Source organism: Eumetopias jubatus, unplaced genomic scaffold, assembly GCF_037043125.1.
Source record: "Eumetopias jubatus isolate StellerSeaLion01/CBP00866 unplaced genomic scaffold, mEumJub1_p1.0 scaffold_3, whole genome shotgun sequence".
Lineage (NCBI taxonomy): Eukaryota > Metazoa > Chordata > Mammalia > Carnivora > Otariidae > Eumetopias > Eumetopias jubatus.
Genome location: NW_028274809.1, coordinates 160,673,904 through 160,694,941, shown reverse-complemented (window position 1 = coordinate 160,694,941; position 21,038 = coordinate 160,673,904). Strand labels below are relative to the sequence as shown.

The following is a 21,038-nucleotide window of genomic DNA, read 5'->3' as shown; positions in this document are numbered from 1 at the left end:
CAGCTCTTGTGTTTGTATCTTTAGCAGTGAACATGTCCATTTAGCAAAGCAAATCCGGAATGTCCTGAATAAAAGGTTTAATGGCAAAAATTTTTTGAAGTCCTTGCCTAAAAGCTTGTTTTTCCCTACAGCATTTAAATGGTTAGAAGAAGTTTTCTCACACATTTCTACCTCGTATCCCTGTATGGAGAGGAGGGGGATGGGCCATACGAATTTTGAAGGTTTTTATATTTACACTTTTGATTGTAGCCGAAGCATGGAATCTAATTTAAGCACTAACGACTGACTACTTCCAATGTATTTACATAGAGATTACATCTTTGACTTGTTTTTGCTAGCACTGTATGTTCAAAAAAAATGGAGTTTTTTAATATTTACAAAACACAACGTAGCACATTTACCTAACACTATGGCACCTTTTCCTACGAAAAGACAATCAAAGCAGCCACAAACACTAGACGCGCAGCAGCTCTGAAAACTGGGAATCCAAATTTGTAGGAAAGTAATAGTCAAATATATGACCATCCATTAACCACATTATAATGGGAAGGTGAAGTTTTGCCAGCAATCACCTAAGGAAACCACTTCTCTAATCCTTAATGTTCTTGTATATGATTTTATCTGGCTTATTGAGAAGCCGGAACAATAAACTGCAATAAAAATGCCTGGTATATTACTACATATGTATATATGTTGACAGCACACTATACAATTAGACAATTTTACATATACAATAGCCTACTCATCACTTCACAGTAAAACAGCCTAAAAAAAAACGAGCTTAGAAAAATGTTCACTTCAAAGAGGTGGACCTATTAAAAGTATGGATCTCATTTCAGTGTGTAGATTAAAAAAATATACATATGAAATATTAGAGGTATTTATTATTAGAAAACAAAATTATGCTATAAATTTTTTTCTCCTTTTCATTTCCTTTTTGTTAATAAATGATTCATCTTTATAGCTGTGATCACTTCTTTCAGAGAATGGTTGACGACTACTTTCACGTTACCTAAGTAGTATTTAATAAGTGTTTTTGCAAATTTTTTTCTAAGCAAACAATTCCATAGTATCCACCGCCACCTTTTAAAAAGCTGTCCTGATTTTCTCTAAGATTGAACCCAAGGATGTAATTAAATAACTTAAAAACAGATTATAGAATTGGTATGGGATTTAATTACCTTTTAAAAAATTGAACTTTGACAGATTTTTAGTTATAATGCTGAAAACATGATCAAACCTGAGTGTGATATAAAGTCCTAACAGAAGTTTCATATTCTTTTTAACTTAGGTTTAATATAATTTAGTATCTATTTATATTTTAATTTGCCTCTCAGCCCATCTACACCTTTTCTTTTGTCTTTGTTTTATCAGAGCATCAGTGGCCTGTTATTTCAACCTGTTTTCACTACAGTAAAATCCAGTTATTTTACTGGAAATGTTTCTATATTTCACACCATTTTTTAACATGCTTTCATTTACAAATGCTTTCCGAATAGCTAAACAAAATAAAACCCAACTGTTGGATAAGTTTTTAATAAAATACTTGTATAGTCCTGTTCTTTTTTTTCACGTTTCCATTTTTTTGTAATGAATAAAGATATGAACCTAGCTATGGTTGGGCTCCCAGTACATTTACATTAGAAAAGCGGAATTCAATTGGGTTTTTTTTTGTTGTTCAAATATAGTAGCATTTATTTAAATTTCATTTCTGACATAAGGATTCATAAAACAGGGCTGCTACTTTTAAGTAATGGTTTCTCTGAAACGCCCAGCTCTGCAATCTCACAGAAAATAACTAGCTTAGCACTGTACAATAGTACGGAAATTGGAAAGTAATCCTTTTCTGAGACATTTGCCATGCTATTCTGAACATAGAAAGAACATGTTCAACCAAGCTTACTTGCTGTTAGCACACATGCTACAGCTGCAAAGCTGATTCACCGACTTAACAAAAAGGGTTAAAACTTGATAAATATTTTTCAAATGTTCCAGGTTCTACATTGGCATGATGCCAGACAGTGTGAATGGACAGATCCTCAATTACTTTGAACTTTCTAGTTCTTTGCATTCTTTCCTGCTTAGTAGTGCTGTACCATTAGGGAAGATAGGAGAAAACAAAAAACAAATGTCAGGTTTCAGAAATCAATTAGTGGCCTGGCAGTGGTATGTTAACTGAACTGTGCCAAAACAGAGAAATCTGAGGGAAAGAAATAAAGTTGAGTAGTCAAGTTAGGTAGGAGGGTAAGCGTAGAAGCAGTGTGCATGCTTAAGTCCTTAGTCACTGGGCAACACAGATTTAGTCTTAGAATAAACCATAAGTGTCACTATCTTTACGGGAATAAATACGCCTGAATGTGTGGGGGCTGAACAGGCATTCAGTGATGGGGGGGGGGGCAGGGAGGAGGCTTAAAGGAGGCAGTGGAAAAAAATGGATAAATAGCTTCTGAATGATGAGATGAGAGAAATATGAAGCTATCACTCGGGCAATGTTCACACGAAGACACGGCAAAAGAAGTATCTGTATTCAGTTGTTCAGCCAAAATGTCAGGGAGAGCTTGAAATTAAGACAATTTTGACAGGATTTTGTTCACTTTGGAAAATATTTGTGGAATATTCTATTTCTGTAAAGTCAGAATCAAATTACTGAGTGATATCGGACTACAGAAGAAGCACGAGAATGAGTAAAAATACTTTTTTATAAGGGAGTACACTCTTCTCTAGGGTAAAATTATTCCATTTAAAGTGACTTTCTTGATATTAACTGATTGTCTACCTAGTGTTAAACTTTGTATCAACAGAAACATAAAAAACATAATTATTGTCCTCTAAAACATTTCACATTTTTAACGTTTAATTTTTTCATTAATGGCAACTGCTTTAAACCACACTTCAAATTAAAAAAAAAAAAGTCATCGAGGAAAGAACACAGTAAATAGAAGCTTCAATTGAGATTAGTCAAACCATTTTGACTCAAAGGTTAACAGACATGAGAAAAGATTTCATCCCTTTTTGTTGAAAAAATATATAATTTAATAGGACTAATATACCTCTTATTTGTATAAATTAAAATGCTGTCTTAAGAAAAAAGTTAATACTCTATTTTTGTACTATCTCCCACTGTAGTTCTTAAGAAATTAAATTTTATATTAAGTTTGGATTTAAATGTGTTCTTCATAAAACTCTCAATGTGCACTTATTCCTAAATGTACTATAATTTATCTAACCTATTTTTAAAACTCTAGCAATAGACCAAAAAAACCCCAGAATTTTACCTTTTGGGGAGGACTGGGATAGCTTTTTCCACCTCGTTAGTATAATAAGCAGACAAAAATGACATAAATATAAATGCCTTGAACCAAGTTATAGGCCAGGCATACTGTAGCTTAAACTGTACAGCATTTGAATTCTGACTCTAAACATGATAGGAAAGATCAGAGAAAAATCCTGAACTGAAGCAGTTATACCAAACAATCTTTTAGAACACTAGGGAGGCCACATCACCAGGCCACATCATCATCACAATGAGAAGTGTTTTGAGCCAATTGCTGTTCATGTGATGACAAAAGCACTAATGGTCCTAGGGTGTGGGGCATGCACAATGAGTGCTCAAGTGGACTGCACAGGGGTCACAAAGGAAGACCCTTTTGGAGGTTAATTTGTAAATGAAATGTGTAAAAGTAGTGCTGAGACCAATTGGCCCTTCATACCTTAACTTCTATCCACTGGTGATAGGTGTGAAAACTCATATAACTTTTGAGGAGGACAATTTGACAATAAGTATGAGGAAGGCTAAAAATGCAAATAACCTTGGGGCCCCTGGCTGGTTCAGTCAGTAGAGCATGTGACCCTTGAACTTGAGGGTCATGAGTTCAAGCCCGACACTGGGTGTAGAAATTACTTAAAAAAAAATACAAAATAAAAAGATTTATAGGGGCGCCCGGGGGGCTCAGTCGTTAAGCGTCTGCTTCGGCTCAGGTCCTGCTCCCAGGATCCTGGGATCGAGCCCCTCATCGGGCTCCCTGCTCTGAGGGAAGCCTGCTTCTCCCTCTCCCACTCCCCCTGCTTGTGTTCCCTCTCTCGCTGTGTATCTCTCTATCAAATAAATAAATAAAATCTTAAAAAAATGGAAATAACCTTTAACATGATAGATAATTCCCCCTCTAGGAAATATATATATATAATCAAATAAAATTGGAAATATCCCAAGTGACCAACAACAGAATAGTTCAACAATATATCTATACAGTGGCTATAGTTCTGCCATCAGAAATTACATTATTTAAAATTTTTAGTCACATAATATGTTAAGTAAAAAAATTAAGAGGTTTTATAAACACACACACATAAAGACAAAAAGAAAATGCAAAAGGTATGTTTTTGGTGGCTACCATGGGATGGTCAAAGGATTGGTAGTTTTTCATTGTTTTTCAATATTTTCTAAATTTTCCACAATTTCCATGTGTTTCATTCATAATCAGAATAAATGTTTTCTTTTTTTTTTTTTTTAGATTTTATTTATTTATTTGACAGAAAGAGAGAGAGCCCAAGTAGGCAGAGGGAGAGGAAGAGGGAGAAGCAGGCTCCCTGCTGAGCAAGGAGCCCAGTGCGGGGCTGGATCCCAGGACCCTGAGATCATGACCTGAGCTGAAGGCAGACACTTAACTGACTGAGCCACCCAGTTGCCACTAGAATAAATGTTTTCAATAAAAATGTAAGTAAATGTTGCCTTTACACAGTTAAATGTTCATTGGGCCTGCAGATAATGACCAAGATTTTCCATTTGAGGGGCATCTGGCTGGCTCTGTGGGTAGAGCATGTGACTCTTGATCTTAGGGTTGTGAGTTCAAGCGCCAGCTGGGGGTAGAGATCACTTAAAAATTTTTTTTTGAATCTTAAAAAAAAAATGATTTTCCATTTGAAAGCAACAAGTAAAGCCACAACTTGTGATCACCCTGTGCTGTGAAGATATGTAAACTTTCTTAACCAAACTTTTAGATTTTCAAGACTCACTGCAGAATAAATAAGCTGGAGATTACAAAGTTTGAACTTGGAAAGGGACAACCTGGGGAATGTTTGAAATATAAATATAAGTATGTTTCATTTCCTAAGTGATCAGTAAGACTTCTACAGTGATTTTTACTCAGGTCTTTTGGGTATCTCATTTTCTTGCTTTGTTTTCCTCTATTAAAGCTTATTTACAGTGTTTTGACAAAATGCATAGACTCTTAAAGCTAGATAAAATTTATAGACATCTTTAAAGAGCTGTTTGTGTTGTTTTTTTTAATTCTAAAATATTCATAGAGGAGATATAGAATGAAATAGTTTCTAATGAGATGTTTATACTTCCTTCTTCCTTGTTCTCCTTCCCAGCACCCAAAGTTGTTCAAAAGTAATTTCCAAGGGGCGCCTGGGTGGCTCAGTCGGCTAAGCCTTGGATTCTTGGTTTCCTCTCAGGTCATGATCTCAGGGTCCTGGGATCAGGCCTTATGGAGTCAGGCTCTGTGCTCAGTGGAGAGTCGCTAGAGATTCTCTCCCTCTCCCTCTGCCCCTCCTGCTGATTACGCATGCTCTCTCTCTCACTCTCAGTCTCTCTCTCAAATAAATAAATAAATCTTAAAAAATAAACAAGTAATTCCCAAATTTGCTTACTGGGAATTGAAAATTAATGCTGGGGGAGGGTGGCGTTGGTGGTCTAGGAACTTGATTTTTTTTTTTAAAGATTTTTATTTTTTTATTTGAGAGAGAAAGAGAGAAAGCATGAGCAGGGGGGCGGGCAGAGGGAGAAGTAGGCTCCCCACTGAGCAGGGAGCCCAACTCAGGGCTCAATCCCAGGACCTGGGATCACGATCTGAGCCAAAGGCAAACACTTAACCAACTGAGCCACCCAGGTACCCCTAGGAACTTGATATTTAAAACATTTTCTATAAACTATTCAACAGAGAGCTGATTTCTGAATTAAGGGCCCCCCTTTTTTCCCCAACTCCTGATCATGGTATCAACCCACATGTAAAACACACACACACACACACGCACACACACACACACACACACACACACACACACACACACACCAGTCCCTATTTTAAATCATCCTGTACATTGGTGCCTGCAAACATGTATCCAACACACTCCATGTGCTGAGCACTAGTATAGGCCTTGGATCTATGAAGAAGAATTAGACACGATCCCTGCCCTCGGCATCATCTGAAAAGTAACCCCCCCCCCAAATATTTCATTACTTCTCACAATCAGTAGACGAGTCAAAACTCTTCTGAGTGGGACTTTGAGCTGGCCCCCATCTGACCTTTCCAACCTGGAATCCCACTATGCCCCCCTCCCAAGAAACTTAGGCTCTAACCGTGGGGCTTATTTGTCATTTCCCAAATATCGCTGCTGCTCCCTCCAACTCTAATGTCTTTCTTTGACCAAAAAACCACATTATCACAAGCCCAACTAAAATCCCACCTCTCTCCCAATGTCACTCCATATGTTCCAGTAAGAATTACCCTCTTCTGGGGCACTTGGCTGGCTCAGTGGGTGGAGCATGTGATTCTTGATCTTCGGGTTGTGAGTTTGAGCCCCACATTGAGATTACTTAAAATGACTTAAAATTAAATCTTAAAAAAAAAAAGAATTACTCTCTTTTGGTTTCTTCCCCTTCCCATTAGCTTTGTTTCTCCAGTAAAGCATTTCTTACTATCTGCCTTGTATCCATCTCAACCCACAAATCATATGTTCCTGCAGGACCCAAATGGTCTTGTCTTTGAGTTGTATGATGTCTCCTACCACAGTGTCCCATACAAAATAGGCAACTGATGTTCGGTGAACTCAATTTTATTCATTATATACATAAAAGGTAAAATTAAGAAAAAAAGTTTGATAGAATGCCTTCTAAAAATGTAGAAGAAATAAGAGAAACATCTCCATTTATAACATTTACAACCAATATCATATTAATTGATTCAGGCAAGAATTAATGAAAGCTAAAATAATTGGGTGAAATTCTGATGAGCAATAAGATACTTACATAGTCATAAAGTATTTCCCCATAGATGAGGTATTAATTACCTCATGGGAAAAATGGTAACTTACCAGTAGAAAAACTTGACAGATACTACCTTAAGCAAATGATCAAAATTAATATCATCAGGGGTTTCTGGCTAGCTCAGTAGAGCATGAGACTCCTAATATCACAGTAGTGAGTTCAAGTCCCACATTGGGGGTAGAGGTTACCTAAAAAAAAAAAAATAACATCATCATTAATGGGACAAACTGACTTCATGTCCTTCCTGATGTGATGAATTGAGAAGGATGAAACATTACTTATCTTGCATTCCTACCAAAAATTCATACCCTGAATTCAACCAGGAGGAAAGATCAGACAAATTCATATTCAGGAACTTTCTACAAACCCACCCTACTGTACTCTTCAAAAATGTAAATATCATGAAAGATCAAATTGATCTTGATCTGTTTGAAACAGATGTGGTGGGGGAGATTGTTATAGGGAACATTATTGGGGTAATTAGCAAAATTTGACTATGGACTGTAAATTAGCAAAATTTCAGTGTGGACTGTAAGTAAAACTTTCATACACTTTGAAATTCCATTTTTAGGAATTTATTTCTCAAAATCACTTAAATGTGCACAAAGACAGACTTACCAGAATGTTTATTGCAGCATTGTTTGTAATGAACATTCTTGGGGAAATTAGCAAAATTTGAGTATGGACAATGGTACATTCTAAACTTTATAATGTAACTCTCTATTAAGAGAATGTTTTTGGGGCACCTGGCTGGTTCAGTCAGTGGAACATGCAACTCCTGATCTTGGGGTTGTAAGTATGAGACCCCCATTGGGTGCAGAGATTACTTTAAAATAAAATCTTTAAAAAAAGAGAGAGAGAGAATATCCTTGTTCTTAGAACATGCATCCTAAATATTTATGGATAAAAGGTCAAGATGTTTGTAACAGTTGAATGAATCAAGCCCCCCCTCCCGCAAATGTGTGTGTGTGTGTGTGTGTGTGTGTGTGTGTGTGTGTGTGTGTGTGTGTGTAGAGAGAGAGAGAGAGAGAAACAGAGCAAATGTGGCAAAATGGTGATCTGGGTAAAAGGTATATGGCAATTCTTTGTTTATTTTTGCAACTTTTTATGTAATTTTGAAAGGATTTTGAAATTAAAAGAATAAAATTTTGGGAAATATTTGATTTACTTCAAAAGTTAAGATCCTACTTTCTGGGACTGGTTTTCACAGACTTGTATTTGTAGCAGTCTTAAGAGTTAAATCCAAGCGAACCCATCACAAACCCACAAAGTAACTCCATTTTAGCTAAAACACATCCCTTCCCTCAGCCTTCATGGACCTAACATTTCTCTGTCACGACGCCTCTGATGTCCTGGGTACCATCACCATCACTGCACTTATCAAATTTGCTTTTATTATATTCCATGTTGCATTCATATTTGTTTCCCCAGCCTGGTCTCTGCCAAGTAGAGCAGTAAAAGAAAATGTATGACTGAATGAAGAACGCATGCGTGCACACACACACACGGTGAGCATTGAGTGAAGGTATGAATGAAAGATTGACTTTGAGTTAATAATGGTTGAAGCAATGAAATCTCAATCTTATTTTAATGTGGTTTAGATTCAGTTTTGCCTTTTCATTTTGAAAAACAAACAAATAGACCAAAAAACTGCTGCAAGGTCAGGGTTCCTCTTTAGTGGGCCCATGTTAGATCCCAACGAGCACTGTCATTGTGTTTCAGAACACAGATCTCTTGTAGCATGAAATAAAGACCTATACCAGGGAATTAGTTGGGCTTTAGAGATGTGTCTTTCAAATTTGAAAACTACTAGATTCTTCTTTGTGCCACCAGAGAATTTTGAGAAAATCAGACCCTTAATATTGTTCACAACTTTATTTTTGAGGTTTTAAAATGTAGACATTAGAAGCAGGTGTAGCGGGTGCCTGGGTGGCTCAGATGGTTAAGCGTCTGCCTTCGGCTCAGGTCATGATCCCAGAGTCCTGGGATCGAGTCCCGCATCGGGCTCCCTGCTCCTTGGGAGCCTGCTTCTCCCTCTGCCTCTCTTTCTCTCTCTCTCTCCCCCTCTCTCTGTCTCTCATGAATAAATAAATAAAATTAAAAAAAAAAGATAAAAAAAAAGAAGCAGGTGTAGCCTAATGACAAAGTGTAACAAAAGACCAATTACACAAAGAAAATGAAGAAATGCATAGGCAAATTCCCCACAGTGTGTATGTATAGGGGGTAGAGGGCAGATTCAATATTTCTTTATAAAAAAATTTTTTTAAAGCAACCAACAAATATTTACTAGATTCCTACCATGTGTAAAACATGAGAAGTTATGGTGAAAGCAAGGTCCTTTAGTGGAATAGCTTCCCAATAGCTTCCCACCAGTTGAAGTTACAATAGATGCACACACAAGATAAATGCATCATGTGCAAATGAATGGTAAACAAGGAAAAAAGAGATCACAGAGATCACCGTGGAAGTTGATTCTTGGATTGTCCCTTAAAGAAAAGACAAGATTCTCTGAAACAGTAGCTAGAAGGAAGGGGGAGGGAATTCCAGGCAAGAACTGGCATGGCACTTAGGGTTTAAATTACAAATTGGATCTACCGGTGAGAGCACCGGGCACATGGATTAATCAAATCCAGTTTCTACACGCTATATAAAGAATTTATGTAATACAGTCTAGGAGAATGTCTAACACAGTGGAGAGTCTCATGAAATCAATGTGACCATAATATTAAAAGACAAGTGACCCCTCAACTTCCAACCACCCAAAATAGTAAGAGACTATCTGGGAGAAAATGTTTGCAACAAAGGATTAATATCCACTATCATAAAAGAGATCTTGAAAAATCTATAAGGCAAAGAGAACCCAAGAGAAAATTAGGCAAGCATGGTAAATAAGCAATTCACAAAAGAAGATATACAAGTGGCTGACAAACATACAAGAAGAGCCTCAACCTCACTACTAGGGAGAAATGCAAATCAAAACAGCAATGGAATACCATTTTTGCTCAACTGATGTACAAAAATGAAAAAGATTCAGTGAGACTGGGGGAAAACTGTAAGTCTCATAGTGTTAGTAAAAATATAACTTCGTATGATTTTGTAAAATGTTTATCTGTACAGAAATCTAGAGCATCTATCAAAAGGTTCAATTTTCATACACTCTGAAATTCCACTTTTAGGAATTCATTCCTCAAAATCACTTAAATGCACAAAGATAGACATATCAGAATGTTTACTGAAGTATTGTTTGTAATGATGAAAAATTGGCAACCATCTAAATATTCAACAATAAGTAACATAATGACCAAGTAAATGATTAAGTAAATTCTAATATATCCACATCATGGGATCCTATCCAACAATTTTAACGAACAAAGTAACTATATCTGTAGTGACATGAAAAGATTTCTAAAGGCATGACAATTTTTAAAAATGTCACTGGTTAATACTATTTCATGGTGCCATTCACATAAATAATTTATATGAAATATATGTTGTCTAAAATGGCTAACATGGGGCGCCTGGGTGGCTCAGTCAGTTAAGCATCACACTCTTGACCTCAGCTCAGGTTTTGATCTCAGGGTTGTGAGTTCAAGTGCTGCACTGGGCTCCATGCTGAGCATGAAGCCTACCTAAAAATAAAATAAATTAAATAAATAAATTAACAATAAAATAAAATAAAATAGCTAACACAAAATTACCAATAGTTTTCTTCTGGGAAGAAGCAAGAGATCGGAGATCATGGATGGCAGGAAGTGAGGGAGGTGCTACCTATGTCCTGATAGTAATTAAGACATCAATATTGTTATTCTTAAGCACTGGCAATTCCATGCATAAAGTAGCCTACCTTCATGAATGTTCTAATACTAGGGAGATAAGCCCGGATTCATGGAATTTATTGGTCTGAAAAGAACCAAAGGATTTATCTATCCTAAAAAAACAAAAACAAAACAAGACAATTTTTGGGAGCTTGGGTGGCTCAGTCGGTTAAGCATCTGCCTTCAGCTCAGGTCATGATCCCAGGGTCCTGGGATGGAGTCCCGAATCCAGCTCCCTGCTCTGTGGGGAGTCTGCCCCTCCTCCCACTTGTTCTTTCCCTCTCAAATAAATAAAATCTTAAAAAAAAAACAACCTTTCAATTTAGAAGAAATGAAAAATCCATTATTAAATAAACATTTACTGAGTGACACAAACTGTGCTAATGAGCACTGGGAATCCAAAGACCAAAAGCATTATTAAATGTTAACCATAAAATACTATAAAAACCCAGAAGATAAAGTATTATCTGGGCCAGCTAGTCAAGGAAGGCTTCTTGGAGGAAGAGACCTATGAGAAGGGCCCTGAAGAATTTGAACTCAGTTGCTTGATGCAAGTCGAGTAATCTTCCACTGCATGACCCTTAGGCTTCTATGATAGGAACATAGAAAGTAAGAAGTAATTAAAATAATTTCATATTTCTAAAGGGAAGTCATCCATAAAAAGAGAGGCCTTGTGTCTACCCATTTAAAAATATATATTTGAGGGGCACCTGGCTGGTTCAGTTGGAAGAGCATGTGACTCTTGATCTTGGGGTTGTGAATTCAAGCCCCATGTTGGGTGTAGAAATTACTTAAAAAAAAATCTAAAAAATATATATGTATATATTTACATATATATATGAAACTAAGTATAGTTTCTCAATATACTGTACATATACTGTAAGATATAATGCTACTGGAAGTGGCTCCTGGAAAGATACCAGCAGAATCATCAGTTATTATGCTTGCTAGAGTCTTTTGCTAAGTCAATTTAGGAGATCTAATCCTTTCAATTTTCCTGCTTCATTATTTTAGGTTGATAATATCCCTGAAAAATCTCTCTCTTATTACAGATATTTGTTCATGTATAGTCACTTTTCCCCCCACAAAGCATCCTTTTATGCTTTTCCTTGTTTATTTGGTGAACTGGTTAAATGTGTTTAATTGTATGCCTCTAGTAATATGTCATCATTGGAATTACTGGGTGACTTTTCGGGGAATTTGGTGCCACGTCAGCCCTGTGACATTTGATCTACATAGGCTGTCCTGACATGTTAGCAGCACATACGTTGCACTCGTATGGGATGCTAAGCTGCAGCCTCATTCGTTTAATTAAGGAGGCAAGTCACCTCTCAGGAGTTCATGTTTTGCAAAGAGCCATAATACATTTTTATGATAGCTTGGTAAATCTCTTAAAGAAACGGGAGAGGTTTATGGCAGAAATGGTGATAAAGCTTTAATGACATGTGTGTGGTTAACTCTGTTTTAGCCATTCAAGTTAACTTCTACCTATATTTATGGGCTCGATTGCATAATAATGAAGTTTGCCGGACGTACCCAGAAGATAAGGTTACAGAGACAAGTTATTTAAGTTTGAAAGCAAACCACAGCTCCTGCTGGGAAACTAGTTTATAGACAATTTTGTGACACAAGTGAATACGTCATTCATTTTCTTTATTTTTTTCTTATCTTATAGTTAACAGTAGGCTATTAATCATTGTTTGAATGGGCAGCATCATGAGTTAACCAAAGAATGCAGCTTCAGGGATTGATTAGCTGAAAAGTTAGCAAATTATATTATAAAAATGAAGATAAACATTTGATGATATTCAAACCACCCCAAGCAAAGGGATGGTTTGCACTTATCCTGATGTCCTACTAGACAATGGTTTCCTTCATGAGCTGCATTCAGTAATGAGACTCATTTCTACTGACAAATATTACTTGATCAATAGACCTTGCATTTGCCACAAGAAATGACCTTTTGTGGTTAATGTATAACTGATTATTGTTCTTCCTCTGTAGTAGCCTACATTTTACAGTACAGAAATACACTATGTACGTTAAGCACACTAAAACACTAAAACATGTCAAATGCTGGTAGTACACCGTCCTAGTGTGATTACGTTTGACATCCTACAACACTGGTGATACATTTGCACTGTGCTCACCTAGCATTTCAGTCTTTGCTGAATGCAATAAAACTTTTGCCATAATATTTAGACACTCAGAAAAATCAAGGATATTCTTCTTACACATTAGGGCGGGGGGTGGGGGGGAGAACTCTAATGGTGACAACAGAGGGGCTGAATGATAATGTGTGTAGGAGAGAGACTACTCAGTGAAAGCAAATTACCCTAAAATCTTTGTTGTGGAAAATTAAAACTAATGACCTGTTCGTGTTGTAATGCAGAATCGCCTATAACCGAATTTCCCAGTGTGAGATGCAGTTTATTTTCAAACGTAAATAACTTGTCCATTTAATAATTTGCTTTTCCCCATTACTGGCGAGAGAGAGCCATTTACAACAGCCACCTTCCTATTCCATTAATTGTCAACAACAATTCAAAGGAGTTCCATTATTTTCCCTCTGATAATTTTAATAGATTAAGTGATTAAAAAAAAAAAGTGTTCCTATATTTGAGGTCTCTACCTTCCAAATAAATGTAAATAAAATGTGCCACTTTATTAAGTTTGAAATGGCCTGTTACCTGTTTTTCCTTGACCTTGTAGAGGTTTTCAGTGACAACTGAATTAACCAGGCGAGGGAGGTTCCTTGAGGGGGGCCAGTAACACTCTATTGTGTGGGATGGCACCTAGCAAGCATTTAAGATTAGGCTGTGGAGGGAACAAAGCTAGGTGTACTCTCTCCAGCTTCGGGTAAACAAGATTATTGTTCCCCATTCCTGCTGCTTGGAATGAATGCAATGCTGCAAACCTAATTGCTGCCATAATTAGGAAACACACACACACACACACACACACACACACACACACACACAACTTGGAATGTGCTAATTTAATATGGCTGAGATCTCAGAGACATTTGCCCTCCTATACAGGTGTGATTGGCTCTATTCATAGTTTTTAAATGATAAGTTTAAATGTTATCGCGATCCCGGAAAAAAATCCTCCACGTTCGAAGTAGCAGCTAGCCCCAGGTACAAGTGCTTCACTGTCACGAGCAGCCTAGCCAGGTGAGGAGAAAATCCCATTTTGGGATTTAATACGATGTATGATCACAAGTACAATCAGTGGAAACATTCTCTTCTCAGACCAGGCCTTGCTTGGCACGCAGGCTTTGCCTCACACCGTTTCATAAAATACGCAACTTTCAAACCACCTCCACATAAGGAAATTTCACTCTGCTGTTGAGAAATCCTTCCTCCTATCTAACTAAATCGCCCCATCTGCACTGTAGCAATCCCATTTCCTCACATCTTCAGCAACATCTAACATTCTATATTAACATGTATTTTCTTCCAACATCAACAAAATTAAAATGGAACAACTTAAAAAAAAAGTATTTCCTTCTCTCCCTACTGCACTCCTATACTGTGATGGGATTATTTAGTTGGTTTCAAATTAAAATGAAACATTTTAGGAATCAAACATTAAGTGGTGGATTCCCGCGGGGTGTGTCTAAAGGTGGAGACTGGAGAAAACAGATTTCTGAGTGGCCAGAATTACGATTAACAGGTTAGCAAGTGCATCTCAGTTAAGGCTTTACCTTTTATTCCGTGCTTTATAGGAAAAATAGGACATTTTAAAGATTTAGATCTTGCTCTTCAATAAGATAACTATTTTGACCAATGGGAACATTAATCCACACACTAATAATTACAGCTTTTTACTGCTTGGCCTAAAATAATCTTTCTACTGTAATTAGATTTGAAGGGGAACCAGAAAAGACCGTCAGTAAAATGCTGTCACAAATTCCCTCCAAAACTGCTCGCCTGTAATTAAGGTGCATTTACAGATCTGATATTCCTTAAAAGAAGCATTAACATTACAAAGACCAATTATTCACGGTCAAACAAAAGAGATTCAGATTCTCTGATCAAAGCAGTAATCTCTTTTACAATTGTTATTTTTGAAGTATCTTCAAACAGAACAAACACACATCGACTATGTAAACAGGGATAGCTGTGGGCTAATCTGCTGTTTCCAGGATCCCAAGGGTTTCCCACATGGCTCAAATTTAGTAGGCTATACCCCACTTTCCATTCCAAACCCCAAGCTGACCGTGCTGAGGAACAGTAACTTTATATAAGGGAAAAATTCCAAATACCGTTTTGAGGACTGAAACTGTCATAATGTCAAGGTCGTCTGACATTTTTAATGTCACCTTGTTCATTTTTCCAAAGTTGCTTGTTTTGAGCACGTCAACAAGCTCGTTAAATGATCAAAGGCAGAGAAACAAAGATACTCGTGGAGTGTAAGAGTACTGACTTTGGTGTGAGAAATTCTGAATTGGAGTTTGGCCTCTTCTCTTGCTGTACAGCATTGAGGGAATTTCCTTAACAACTCCAGACCTTTCTCTGCAAATGAAAAATAAGGATCCCAGCACAACCCTAACCTTGGTGGTTGTGAAGGCCAAAGGATCCCTCAGGCAGGAGGAAGCTTTCGGTGAACCTTAAAACACTTCCCAAAGACGAGGAATATTCGTTGAAATAAGAATATATGTTGAAACCTCATTGTATCTTTGGATAGACATCCTTGGAGTCCCAAAGAGTAAAAACTTAAAAAGACAACAACAACAACAACAACAACAAAACCCTAACATTTATGACAGTTTAAGCCAAATCTTTTTCATCAAACTCTAGCTCTGTGGTTCAAGAGAGTTAAAGGGAGTTCTTTTCTAAAGGGCCCCTTAGAACCTTTTGAATCTCCAAGAGAATGGCTGTAGTACGAGACGTATGTCAAACATTTGACAGAACTACTTTATCCTCAGGCTGCTGGAGGGACTGAGTGTTCCTTCGAAAACACTTTGGGAATTGTTGCCTTCTGGTGTGCTGCTGATTTAGTTGGGTAGGAGGTGCTTAGATGCTCAAGTAAATCTACTTTTTAGTCTATACCATTTGGTACAAATGAACAGTTAGTAGCAGCAGAATGTCCTAAAATAAATCACAGCAGAAGGAGTTTGCAACAATCTGCCACTTTGAGACAGTATAGCTCCCAGTTCCCCCATTTATAACCTGAGCGACTTTAGGTAGGTTTGCAAATCTCTTCAAGTCTTATTAGTTTCATCTGTAAGACAGAGATAATATTTACTGCATTAAGTTGTGGCCCAAATCAAATAAATCCCTTTAAAGAATAATAAATGGTAGGTTTAATGTTCTCATTCTCTTTTCGGAAATGTCTAGGTTAAAAGAGTGACCTTCTCTAGGTCACATAGCAACTCGATGACATTGTTAGAAAGGGACCAGAATTTTGGATACTACTCTCGTTTGGATTCACCTCTCTCGAAATTCTAGAATGGTTCATTAAAGAGAAGATTTGTAAGAAGAAAAGGAATAGTCACTAGGGACCAATATTATTTCAGTATAAACAAGTTGGGCCAAACTAAGACGAGCATTTTTTCTTTCCCAGAGGTGCTATTAGATTCATAGCCAGGGGGGATGCCAGAGGCAGGAGAAAAAAAATATCTTTAGTTGTTCTTGTGGATAAGATGGTTATAGGTAAAGTAGCCCACAATCCAGCAAGATTTATTTATAGCTATTTGAAAAAACTGTACCAAAAGAGTGACTTATTTCAACCTAGAAGGAAATGTGAGCATTTATCACAGGGCTCTCTCTTGAACAACATTTTAATCAGTGACTTGGAGGAAAACAGGGGAGTCACACAAGATCTCAGTTGGGAGGAAAAGCTTATATGCTGGATGGCAAAATCAGGAATCATAAAGGTTCCAACAGGCTAGAGTGATGAGTAGAATTAAAAATGATAGTTAATACAGAAAGATTTCACTTATGTCCTGAAAATTCAATTTGGGACTGCATCCCAGCTCTCTCACTTATGTAAGTCCTGTGACGTAAGTACTTTGAATCTGTTTCCCCATCTCAAAAATGCAGATAATAACTACCTCATGAGTTGGGAGAATTACATAATACAAAGGGCCCGCTTAAGGAGGTATCCAGTGCAGATCCTGACACACTCAGTTGGTCAGGTCAATAAGTACTAGCACTAGTAGTATCAAGAGACTAATAATACTAGTAATAGTAAAAAAAGTTACACAGAAAAAAGCTTAGGGGTTTTAACTGACTACAGGTTCAATAGTAGTGAATACTTTGATGAGGATGACAACTATTTAGGTGAGTTCTAAGTAGTTCTAGAACCCCATTTTTAGAGACCCATGGGCAGATGAGAATGCATCTATGCATTCGTGGCCAGGTGATAAAGAGTTGAGAAATCAAATCACATGAAAAGCAAATGACTTTGCGACGCGCCTTGGGTAAATTCCTTAAAAACAAAAACAAATACTTTATCAAAGTATGATTGGTGTACAAAAAGTTGTATATACCTAATGTATATAACTTGATGAGTTTAGAAGGAATTCCTCTTAAATATATCACTTCCTTTAATCCTCTCTGTAACTCATTAGGTACATATAATTATCCCAGTTTTCAGTTTATTTTATTTATTTATTTTTTATTATCCCAGCTTAAAGATGAGGAACTAAGGCTCAGGGAGGTTAAGTGGTCACACATCTAGGAAGAAGTGGCACTGGAATAGGAAGCTGGAATATGGGCATAGAAAATGTTCATAAAATGTCCAAGGGATAAAATCAAATTAGGATTCAATTGAAGGACAGTCTATAAAATAACTGACATGTACTCTTTGAAAAAAACCATCAATGTCATAAAAGACAAAGAATGATTGAGGAACTATTCTAGATTAAAGGAGATTTAAGAGATAGAACAAGTGAATGCAATGAATAATTGGAGATTTTCTTGGCATAAAGGCCATGATTGGGACAATTGCTGAGATCTGAATAAGGTCTTTAGATTAGATAATTGTGTTGTATCAATGTTAATTTCCTGATTTTGATAATTATCCTGTGCTTCTGTGAAAGAATGTTGTTTTTAGGAGATGTTCATTGAAACATTTGGCAGGGAAAGGAAATCATATCTTCAAAAGTATTCTCGAAGGTTCAGAACAGCAACACCCCCACCAACAAAAAGAGGTGGGGGAAGGATAAAGCAAATGTGATGAAATGTTAACATTTGGAGAATCTGGGTAAGGGATAAATGAGAATTATTTGCATTATTCTTGCAACTTCTCTGTAAATTCAAAAAGTTTCAAAGAATTAAAAAATAGGTAGGGTGATGAAAAAATAATAAATTTAGGAGGAAATACTCCGTGGACAATTGGTAAAGTGGGATTGAAAGTAGAAGACTCCAAGTATTTATAGAGGCTACAGAATTTGAAAGTCATATGTGATAACAATTGTTTCATTCCTTTTGTCCATTTTCTCAGAAAAATACTTATCATCCTTTAGAATGTTTAAAAAATATATAGTTGTACTAACTTAGATTTTACCAACACCTTTTTCCCAAAGTGATGAAGACTTTTCAAATAAATTTATTGTTTTTTAAATTTTATTTACTTTTTATTTCATCATCATTGTTATTATTTAAAGATTTTATTTATTTATTTATTTGAAAGAGAGCACAAGTGCAGGGAGGGGCGAGCGTGAGGAAGAAGCAGACTCCCCGCTGAACAGGGAGCCTGATGTGGGGCTCGATTCCAGGACCCCAGGACCACGACCTGAGCTGAAGGCAGACTCTTAACCAGCTGAGCCACCCAGGTGCCCCTATTTTATTATTTTTTTTCCAAAGTAGGCTCCATGCCCAATGTGGGGCTCAAACTCATGACCCCAAGATCATGAGTTGCACATTCTACCGACTGAGCCAGCCAGGCCCCCATGATCAAATTAAAACTTAGTTTTCACTGATTTGGGAGAAACAAGTTCTATACATTTGAACAGAGACCAGAAAGGTATCTCAGGAGGAGAAAGGATAAAAAAAGGGCATTTCACACTGTATCACATATGAATATACAGATCTCCTTAAAAAATAAAAAAATCTGGGGTGCCTGGCTGGCTCAGTTGGTAGAGCATGTGACTCTTGATCTCAGAGTCAGGAGTTCAAGCCCCATGTTGGGCAGAGAGCTTCCTTAAAATAAAATACACACATACATAAATCTTTAATGTTGTGGAGATGTGAGGGGCTCAATGAATAGCTTCTTTCTTCCCAGGCAGGGTCTGAACAAATAGGTTAGGAAAACAAAAGTGGTGGGCAGAGATTTAAAATATCATCTTTCTTATTATTAAATGCTATATTGGAGGAAGTCTTTCAACGTGAAGGCCAAGTGAGGCTTCAGCCCTTACCACTCTCCCTACTGGGTCTGACTTACCCGTTCAGCCACAAGGTGATGATTGTGACTTAGAAGAGGTACAGGGAACTGTTCCGGGAATAGGCTGGTTCTTCTGTAGGAAAAAAAAAATGGAAAGGGGGAGGAAAGGGATACAAGCACAGTCCCTTGAATAAAACGTACCAATCAGGAGGTGGAAAGAGGCAAGACTCCTTGAGGAAATTCCTCCTTGTGAAAGACATGGAGATGGGGTGGCAGGAGGGCAAGGGAAGATACATTTATTTCTCTGTGATACTTTTTTCCTCAAAGAAGAACAGAGAAAAACAAAACAAAACAGGAGGCTCATGATTGAATATTGAGGAATGACTATCCAAGGGGCAGAGGGTTTAGACGGAAGTAGTGAGAGATAAAAGCTTAGAAATTCAGTCATAGGAGGTGTAGTAAGCACTTTTTGGGAAGAGAGTCTTAATTTGGTGGTTTAGGCAGAAACCAGATGGCAAGGGGTAACTGAGAATGAAGGAGGTTCTCCTTTCGGGTTTTCCCTTCCTTTGTCCTATCCTCACATGTGGGTATTTGTCAGTATCTTGCCTCTGGCGCTCTGCATTTTGTACTCTGCATTCCTCTGGACCCTCACACGCCTACCCATGGACCTCGATATAAAGTAAAGAGTGCAAGTATAATGGTGCTAGTTTGGAAGGGAGAAACACCTCTTCTTTTGAGATCAGGACAGAAAGAAGATGTAAAGATAAAGGGATTGAATAATGACCTTGTTTTTCTGGGTAACACGGGAGAAAGAGTATCCAATTAGTTAATAATTTTTTTTTTTTCTGCCACAGACTTTGTTTTCCCCAAAATTCCTATGTTGAAACCCAATTCCCAGTGTTTTGGTATTTAGAGGTGGGGCTTTGGGGAGGTGACTAGGTCATGAGGGTCAAACTTTCATGTATATGGTTAGTGCCTTATAAAAGAGACACCAGAGAGCTCCCTAAACCCTTCTGCAGGTGAGGACACAGCAACAACACACAGCTACCCATGAACCAAGAAGTGGGACTCCACCAGACTTTGAATTTCCTGGTGCCTCGATCTTGGACTTCCCAGCCGCCAGAACAGAAAAATAAATTTCTGGTATTTATAAGCCAGTGTGGATGGTATTTTGTTATAGCAGCCCAAATGGACTAAGGCATTTTTCCAAACAAAATGCAATATGAAGGAAAAAAATTGGAAAGCAAATGCCATGTTCCCTCTTTCCTTCCTTTCTTCCTACCATTCAACACAATTTGCAGGGGCAATTTTTCTGTGCCTGGCACTGTGCTAGGTGCTGGGGATACAGCAGTGTCAGATAAGATTGTCTGCTTTCACGGTATGTATATTCTATTTAGGAGGGACAGGCTATGAACAAATAAAAAAATAAATAAGAATTTCCGATATTGCTCTAAAGTAAAACAGAGATGGAATATAGAGTGGCAGGTATGTATGTGAGGAGGAAGGGACTGAACCCTAAGCTTCAAAATAGGAATTTAAGGAATTATATGTCTACATATTGAGTAAATTAAAAAACTGGGTGGCTCAGTTGGTTAAGCGACTGCCTGCGGCTCAGGTCATGATTCCGGAGTCCGGGGATCGAGTCCCGCGTCGGGCTGCCTGCTCAGCAGGAAGTCTGCTTCTCCCTCTGACCCTCCCCCCTCTCATGCTCTCTCTCTCTCTCTCTCAAATAAATAAATAAATAAATAAATAAAATCTTTAAAAAAAAACCTTGTATTTAAAAAATTAAATGCAAGACTATTTATAAGAGCAAAGAAAATCATATCAACATCTGAATAGTT

At 37.3% G+C, this 21,038-nt stretch overlaps 1 protein-coding gene across 1 annotated transcript in view; it reads right to left on the bottom strand.

Moving 5' to 3' along the window:
• Positions 1–7,001: 7,001 nt before the first annotated feature.
• The window catches only part of PIBF1 (progesterone immunomodulatory binding factor 1), a 231,209-nt gene continuing 217,172 nt past the window's right edge, over positions 7,002–21,038 (bottom strand). The window contains exon 18 of the mRNA XM_088021857.1: positions 7,002–7,236. Coding sequence (XP_087877983.1) covers positions 7,150–7,236 — 87 coding nt within the window. The 3' untranslated portion in view covers positions 7,002–7,149. The remainder of the gene's footprint in view (positions 7,237–21,038) is intronic.